We start from the raw sequence: 9,215 nt of genomic DNA on the forward strand, positions 1-9,215 counted from the left end.
TTTGACAATGTATTTCTTAGAAATATAATTTACAAAGGACAAGAATATGTTAAAAACCAGACCCCACTTCAATCTCTGTGATTAGGCGATCTTCTGGTTCATGAGTGTCAATGAGTGATGACAAGCCAGCAACCTTAAAGCCATTCACGTCATCATTATTGCCTCATCATATGAGAATGACTGAGATGCTAGCTCCACCCTCTCAAAACACGTTTTCAACATAAAATTTTCTTGCAATTGTGTTTCTTTTAGAAGCGTTGCACGCAAGTAATAGAGCAAATTCACTAATTCACTTCATTTAAAAAAAAAAAATTCTCCTGGCTAATTGTCAGTTTCATGTCAAAGTGCAGATAAAGCAAGAAAACCTTCGTCTCTTTGTTTCTCTTTTTTCTTTATCATGTTTTTGAGCTTTGAGGTCATTTTCTCTGCTCTATTCTTTCTACTTACTGTCTGGCTTATCATTAACCTTCTACAGTTTGTACTTGTTGCCAGCTAAGTCTATTGCAAAGGAGGAAAAATGAAATCTTTCAAAAACAATCGTATGTATATGGCAGTGAAATAAATGGGTTGTCATGTTCTTTTTAATAGTGTTATAAGAGACTGAAATCACCCATTGCACAAGCACTGAGTTTTAGTGACCAATAGCCTCTCTATCTCGCTCCTCCTCTGACAATGCCCAGCTGTTGGTTTTTCAACTTTACCTGAGAGACCCTTTAATCTCAGCTAAAATCCAAACTAAATCACCTCTTTCATTCTCATCATCCACCATTATTTTCTATCAGTTACTGCCTGCTGATGTTTATAGTTCTCTTCTCTTCAACTTTTCCAGTACTGCCTTTCTGCCATCACTATCACAGACTTCCTCCATTTTAGCAAAAAACCAGCAATTGTTTCACAGACGAGACAAAACACACTTCTTTTTCCACCAAGAACAGGGCTTTGTAGAGAGATGGGGTGTGGTCTGTCAAAGCAAGATGAAGAAGACGATGTTGTGTCCTTGTGTGGAGAAAGAAAACGGCTACTTAAGTTGGCTGTAGAGAGAAGGTATGCATTTGCAGATGCTCAGTTCAAGTATAATGAGTCTCTCCATGCAGTAGCATTGGCTTTGAGATTGTTTGTGGCAAGACATTCTTCTCCATCTTCTCCTTTTCTTATCACTTACCCTTCTGCTACTTCTGCTAATGTTGACACCAACGAAAACCTTCCCACCACCCCAATTGTTCTTCAACAGAGGCCAACTGAAACCACCCTTGAAACCGTTGCATGTCAGCGTTCTGATTCTAAGTTGGTTTCTTCTAAATTAGAGACAAAATTACAAGAAACCCATGAATATAATAATGACAATGGTCATCACGAGGAGCAGGTTTCCGAGGAAGAATATAATGAAAGTGAAAGTGAAGAAGGAGAAGGGCTTTGTGGCCACTTCTATGATGAGGATGGTCCACCAGTGCCATCACCGCAGAGGGAATTTGGGTGGGATTACTTTTACCCGTTTGATGAAATGTCTCAAATGAGATCAGAGGTTTTAAATGGGTTCAGTCTAAGCTCAGATGAGGATTTGAGGGCTGCAAGAGAGAAAGAAGGGATTCCAGAGCTGGAAGAGGATGGAGAGAAAGTAATGAATGAGGATGAAGATGCGAATGTGAAAAGTGGTGATGTGGATCATGAGGAAAATGGAATTACAGGTGTGAGAAATGGGGATAATGCATGTGTAGCAGTCCAAGGGGAGAGTACTGGACTGAGAGTGATTGATGAACCCACAAGTGGGAGGGAGTTGTTGGAAGCATTGAAAAATATTGAGGACCATTTTTTCAGGGCATACGATTCTGGGTTGGATATTTCAAGGATGCTAGAGGCCAACAGAGTACAATTGCAATCTGGTCTAGAGGAGATCAAAGGTGGCTTCTTCTTCTTGTTCTTCTCTTTTTCAAAATAATAATAATAGTAATTTATCCTCACAGGTCTGAATTTTATAATTAGTTTCACTTCATTATCTATTCGTAGTCTTGGTTAGAAACTTCCAAAAATTGATTAATTAAACAAGGCATAGCTCCATGAAGTGAAGTGTGACATTCTAGGCTATATTAATGATTGTTGAGAAAACTATCATTCAACTAATCTGGGATGAAGAGTGATTGTAAATCTAGGCCATCTCTTGAAACATTATCGTCCTAAAATGTATAGTTGTTAGGAATTATCATTTCTTGTTATGGCAGTGATAATGGAAGTTAAGCCTGTTATTTTAGGATGAAATTTCAATTCATTGGCTTTTCTAGCTGTTTTCACCTCGCTGTCAGTGGCAGTTCTCCTCTTTTTCCCCTTTCAAATTCTCACGTAAATTTTAAGAAATTGTCCTCATTTTTTTTCTTTCACCATTGATGTTCGGATGCAGAGAGCTCAAATAAGATCATCAGATCAATTACATGGAACCGATCTACTTTATCTAGGTCCTCCTCCAGTAAAAGTCTCCTTACATCTAGTTCTATAAGTTCTTCAATGTGGACAGAATTCAAGACTGATCTATTTGATGACTATGGATTGGATGCGGGAAGCCATTCGCTGACTCTGGAGAGGTTATATGCTTGGGAGAAGAAGCTCCACCAGGAGTTGAAGGTAAATGCATCAACGTTTTGAACTCTATGCTAATCATTTCAATAACAGTCTGATCTTAATCAATGACAAAGATACTATGTGTAATGTCGCATCAAACTAGCCCATCACTTGATCAGTTCATTGATCTTGATGCAAGAAACTCGATGTTTCTGTCTCAGTATCCATCTCTTTTATTGCTGTGGCATGCCAATAGCTTGATATCTCTTGTTACTGCTTACAAACTCCATTAAAATGTTATATTCATGAGTGTGCTCAGGCCGGAGATCAGACCAGGAAAATTTATGAGCGAAAATGCTCCCATTTGAGGCAGCCAGGTGCTACAGGAGATGACTTCTGTTACATGGATAAACCTACAACTGAATTGAAAGAATTGTATTCCAGGATCTCAGTAGCAATAAGAAGTGTAGAGTCAATTTCTGATAGAATAAATAAATTAAGGGATGAAGAGCTTCAGCCGCAACTTCTTGAGCTGCTACATGGGTAAGAAAAAAGATGTTAGAAATTTATAGCAAGGATTAAGAACGCTGAAGTTAAGATTCAGCTGTTTGATGAATTTGATCCTTCTACTTCTGCAGCCTAATGAGAAACTGGAAGATAATGTTGGAATCACATAAATCTCAAAGCCAAATTATGCTTGAAGTGAAATTCTTCAACTGTCCAGCTTATGGAAAGTTCTGTAATGACTCTCACCGTCTTGCCACTCTTCATCTTGAGGCAGAGCTTGATAATTGGCATTCCTGCTTTGCTGCATATGTATCTACACAGAAGGCCTACATTGAAGCTCTTCGTGGTTGGTTGTCCAAGTTCATTGCTCCTGAAGTTGAATTCTACAGCAGGAGAAAGTCTTCACTCCCGCCCTGTAGAATTAATGGGCCACCATTGCTAGTAACCTGTCATGGTTGGCTAACTTGGCTGGACAAACTGCCAGACAAGGCTGTAACATATGCCATGAAAAGCTTTGCAAAGGATATTCATGCCCTGTGGAATCAACAAGGAAAAGAGCAGCAGCAAAAGAGGAAGGTGGATGGCCTAGCCAAAGAACTTGACAGGAAGTCTCTGGCATTCCAAAGAGCAGAGAGGAGGATCCTTGGATCCAAGATATCTGAGCAGGAAGCACTGGTCACTATCCGTGATCGCATCGAGTACTTGGCAGAAGGGAGAAAACTATTGGATATGTTCAGTGAAAGGCTAGATGAAGAGAAGGAAAAGCACCTCACTAACATACAGGAGACCCAGCAAATGGCTTTGAGTGGATTTCAGACAGGATTTTCTTCAGTTTTCGAGTCATTGGCCGAGTTTTCTAAAGCATCTGTGGAAATGTATGCTGATCTTGTAACATACAGTGCAGATGCAAAGGCAGCAGATAAAAATTACATCAAGTTATCCTGTATGGATGGGTTGGGCTCTGAGGTTCCTACCAGAGAGGAACAAATGAAAATATAGTAAGGTTTTGAGAATTTCTTATCATTGGTTACTAAAAGATAAATGGTGTTTGTAGAGATTCTAATCCTTGGTTACTAAAATAGTGTGTGTAGAGATTCTGTCAAAGCATTCATAGTATGCTCTTGTTGACATATGCCAGATTTATAACAGCCTCTTGAAGGAAGATATTTGTGTCCCATTTGCAAAAATACACGTCTTTCTTGTCTATGACATGAAGATATCTAATTGGACTGAGCAGTTCAAACCAAAAATTATATATACTTAGATAATCACGTATGTACAACTGACGTCTTCTTTACCTTTTTCTCACTGATCTCTCTCAAATTATTCTTATCAATATCAATGCTGATACTGCTTACCTCAAAACACTTTGAGCTTGTACTTTGAAAGGAGAGGCTATCCCATCTCTATATGATTTTTCAAATGAAGGGGTTATATATTGAAGTTCGTTTTTTTATATCTTAGAACTTAGAAGGAAAATTAAGTTTATATATATATAATTGAAATAATGATTTTGAAGATATCTCAATTGTGAAAAGAAGGGTTACATTTGTCAAATCATTCAATGGGACATGCAACTTCTGATTTTCTTTTTATCACATGAAAATGCCTCAAACCTAGATGAAGATCTTCTCTCTCTTTAAATGTTTTTTAAATTAGCAAAACATACTTTTTTAAATTAGCAAATATTGAGATTCAAGATCCTTTCATTTCTTGTTATTTTCAAAACAAAACCCCAAACCTAGATGAAGATCTTCGCTCTCTTTAAATGTTTTTTTAGTATTAAATGATTTAAATACTAGTGAATAATACATATAAAAAATAATAATTAATGTTATTTTTAAATTCTTAGAGTGATAGATAATATAAAACAAAAATATTTTTATAAAATGACAATTATTATGAGATGAAAGTAATATATAATATGAGAAAAAATTATTAAGGACATTATAAAAATAAATTATTTTTTCCTTTTCTTTAATTTAATCCTATTTTGGTAATGTGTCACATTTAATTTGTTTTATAATTTATAATTACAAATCAATTGATCAGAAATTCCTAGAAAACACCAAAGTGAAATCTATAAAATAATTACCATAATCTTGTTATTCTATTAATTATTTTTATAATTTATAATTAGGCGTAAAGAAAACGGCTGTTACGCTGAATAATTTTTCTAATTCATAACTTGATTTTGAAATTAATTACAATTAATTAGATACCACAAAAAAAAAAAATATCATTTTGAAATTAATCATTAAATTTACGTCAATGCTGCACTGAATTGCACATTCTCAAAGTTCATCATGCTTTAATTGCAAATAAAAAGAATCCATAACAAGAAATGCAATTACTCAAAACTTTTATACATATCACTATTCTAATATAACGATCGTGGCATACCCCAAACTACCAAGGCAACAAGATAAACTACTCATCTACTCATATCAATGAAAAAACAAAAGAAAAAAAGAAGCCCTGAAGTGGGGATGCTAGCCATTTCTCATCTTGTAATTTACAGAAGAAAAATAAAAACACCACCATATCACAGATCCCTTCTGCACAGTGGGCAAGAGGCATGCCCAAGAAGCCATTTGTCTATGCAAGGTAGGTGAAACATGTGATGACAATGAGGCAAGCTTCTAACCATCTCTCCAATCTGAAAGTCCTGTGTACAGAGCAATGTCAATTGTACAAGCCTCTGAAATATGAATGATGATAACTGCCGGAAAATTAAACGTGCAGTACCTGAAGGCAGACAGAACAAGCCACTCTCTCCCCTGAAGCGTCCATATTGTTATTGCTTGTGATTTTGATCTTGGGGATCTTTTCAACAGAAGCATCAGGTAATCCCTTGGCACCACCTGTGTCAAAGATGTTCTGAACCTCCTCAAAGCTTGTCTCAACAGCACCCATCTATTTGTACACATTAATGATGTAAGCAAATTACTATTGTGCATGATTATTGATATTCATGTATTAATTGCTAGGATAACAAATTACTTGGCTTTGTACTGCACTTAACATGGCTGGACCAATTCGCTCACGTACAAGTCTCCCACTAAGGAGGCTTGCAATAACATCAATCTGCCACAGTCAAGTTGCCAATTTGATATCAGATTAACGAGGGCACATGAGATTATAGGAGAACATATAAGCACACTAACGAGGGGACAGAAGCTAATTTGCTCACCAAGTAGAGGAGACACCCAATCCCAGATTCATCCGACTGCCAAAGAAGAAGAGAAGATTCAAATACTTCAATAGAGAAAACAGCTCCTGATATGGCTCCAACTGCCGCCCCTCGAACAAACCCACTCTCAGTTTCTTGGCCTATCAAAGCTCCAGTCATGGCTCCTAACAAGGTGCCCACTGCAGACAATAAAGTCAATTCCTTTAGCACAAATGATCAAAGACAACAAATGCTTTTTACTTATTAAAAACAAAAAATAATGAAAGAAAGAGAACTGCAAAGGGAATGAAGGCTGAAATCTTTAATTCCAAGGAACCCAACAAGATCACTTATAATAGTACACGTTTGCTGAAGATGGATAAAAAGATAATGATCCCAATCTTTTTTGGATAAAATGGAAATGTTTCCAAACACAATTGTAACCCTACAAGACAATTATATCCATATCATTTGTCTCTTTAAAAAGACATATCAAGCCTGGAATTAAAACAGCACATGGAACATAAAGATACATCAAATCTCAACAAAGAAAATAATTCAAGAGAAACACCAAATTAGAACCCACATCTGAGAACACTAAACGGATCCAAGCATCAAAATCCCATTCAATTAAGAAATACACAAATTTCATTAAAAAGAAGAATTCCGAAGAACATCCACACAATGTCAAAGAAAACTCAGAATAAAGAAATAATACAAACCTAAAGCAAAGAAGAAGGTAAAGATCGCAGAGAAAAAGTTCCCAATGATTGCAGAAACCGCGAAATTGCAAATATCTTTAACCTTTTCAACAAAATCTCCAAATGAAGACAATGAAGGCATATAAAACCTAGATGGGTATGGATAAAAATCCATCTTTTTGGCCTCCAATTGTAGAAAACAGAAGATTCTGTTGAAGGGTGCCGTTGATCTACAGAGATTGGGTTTTAAACAACGACTTATATATAACAAAAGGAGAGAGGTGGTGGGTTTACTATTGGGTATGCTTTTTTTTTTTTTTTTTTTTTTTTTTGACAAAGTATTATTGGGTATGCTTAGGCCTTAAGAGAAACGAAATAAAATAATAAAATAATTATAATTATAAATTAATAAAAAAGAACCCATCATCATTCATCAACAACCTCGCATTTAAAGCTTCTTATATTTTTCTTCTGACACAACTTTCTCTATCTACCTGGTTGCTTTGAAACATCATGTCTCTTTTTCTGTTCTCTCTCTTTTTCTCTCGACCAAGAAAATCTTTTCTTGTTTTTTTTTTCTGAGAATGACCAAGAAAATCTTAAATCTTAAGTAATAGATAGTAATTTTAGAAGAGACAGGGAAATGATGAAAACCTTCATAATCTGACAAATCGATGGATGGAACATGGGCATAGAAATTTTTCTTTGAGAGATCGTATACACATATATAAACTTGAAGTTGATTTAATTAATTAAATTATCTTATTTTAAATATATTAACAACTTATCAGTTATTTATAAATATTTTAATTAAATATATAATTATTTAAAATTTTAAATAATTTATAAGTAATTAGTGTAATTTTCATAAGTTAAATATTCTCTAACTTGTATTTAATTTTAAAATAAAATACTAATTAAAATTTAATTTATAGATATAAAAGTTTTGAATAATTAATTTAATTAAATTTTTATATTTTCCTATGACAACTAAATAATTTGAATGTTTTAATTTTATTTCTAAAATAATTTATTTCACATTGCATTTGGATATTCTCAATTTCTCGTGTCTTAATTATACATTTTTAATTTTTAATTTTTTTTAAAAACATTTATAATAATTAACATTTTATCACATTTTTTAAAATTATTTTAAAAAGTTTTTAAAAATGAGAACCTCATTTTTCAATACAACAGTATTTTACGTTTTTCTGAATCATGCATCATTAAATCTATAAAACTTTAGTTTAAAAATATTAAAAATTATTTAACAGCATATATAATCATAAGTTTATTAACAATATTAATTTTAAAATATTAAAAATTATAATTTTTTTAAAATATATTATAATTAAAAAGCACCAACAAAGAATATTCTCAAGGCAACAAGTTTTTTAAAAACTTCAAAGTCTATTTGGAGACAATTATTATATATTATATATACATAATTTATTCTCAAGTCAAAGAATGTTAGGTAGAGATGGGTTGAGAGATTTATTCTACTCTTCTTGCCATTGGGATTTTCATACTCCTCCCATTTCTCAAGTACCTTAAAAAGAAAAACCTCTATGCTAAGAAAAGTCCAACAAATTTTGAAAAAAGGATATATATAGATTATTTTAGAACTTATTACTTGAAATAATATCATTAATTTTAATTTTAATTTGAAGTGAAATTCCAATTCTCTCCACTATTGCATCAACTTGTTATTCATAAAAAAAAAATATTGGCTCCCTTACATTAATTCATATTTGATAAAATTAATTATTAAGTCATGATGAATTGAGATTTGAAGGCCACTAAACAAAACAGATTCGATTCGGCTACTAAATAGAAGTAAATGTAGAAAACAAATGAGAGTTAATAAAACATTTTTCTTGAGAGAATAATGATGTTGAAATTAGTAATTTAAGAATATTTTAAACTTAAATTAAATTAATGGTATATATATTACTGGGTATGATCCCACACATTATTAAAGATCGGTTTTGAATGCGATGGAATCAACCGCTAGTTCGATTATTTGATAGAAAAAAATCACTTTAATATTGGAATATTTTTTATAGACATGTTAGGCAATTTATTAATAATAGACGATGAATAAAAAATATAGAATAATTTAGTCATATCTATTTATCGCATGCATCATATCAATTTAATTTATTGCATACATATTTATAACCTTAAGATATATTCAGAATAAAATTAATTTATAGAAAATCAACATTTTATTATGGTTTTCTTTCGGTTTATTCAATTTATATCTCGATTAATAAGGTACGACA

The 9,215-nt window shown here is 33.1% G+C and overlaps 2 protein-coding genes across 2 annotated transcripts; one reads left to right on the forward strand and one right to left on the reverse strand.

Annotated features, from left to right (window-relative positions):
- Nucleotides 1-22: 22 nt before the first annotated feature.
- LOC110623185 (protein ALTERED PHOSPHATE STARVATION RESPONSE 1) lies at nucleotides 23-4,346 on the forward strand. The gene is made up of 4 exons (XM_021768117.2): nucleotides 23-1,898; nucleotides 2,393-2,613; nucleotides 2,870-3,093; nucleotides 3,189-4,346. Exons 1-4 carry the CDS (start codon nucleotides 950-952, stop codon nucleotides 4,054-4,056), a joined length of 2,262 nt encoding a protein of 753 aa, XP_021623809.1. The 5' UTR covers nucleotides 23-949; the 3' UTR covers nucleotides 4,057-4,346.
- A 1,039-nt stretch (nucleotides 4,347-5,385) lies between these two features.
- LOC110620010 (NEP1-interacting protein-like 1) lies at nucleotides 5,386-7,240 on the reverse strand. Its single transcript, XM_021763553.2, is given in 6 exon segments — nucleotides 5,386-5,683; nucleotides 5,686-5,725; nucleotides 5,806-5,973; nucleotides 6,061-6,144; nucleotides 6,251-6,429; nucleotides 6,952-7,240. Coding segments are annotated over 6 exon segments (759 nt in total). The 5' UTR covers nucleotides 7,106-7,240; the 3' UTR covers nucleotides 5,386-5,549.
- Between the last annotated feature and the right edge of the window lie 1,975 nt (nucleotides 7,241-9,215).

Source organism: Manihot esculenta, chromosome 1 (genome assembly GCF_001659605.2).
Source record: "Manihot esculenta cultivar AM560-2 chromosome 1, M.esculenta_v8, whole genome shotgun sequence".
NCBI classification, from domain to species: domain Eukaryota; kingdom Viridiplantae; phylum Streptophyta; class Magnoliopsida; order Malpighiales; family Euphorbiaceae; genus Manihot; species Manihot esculenta.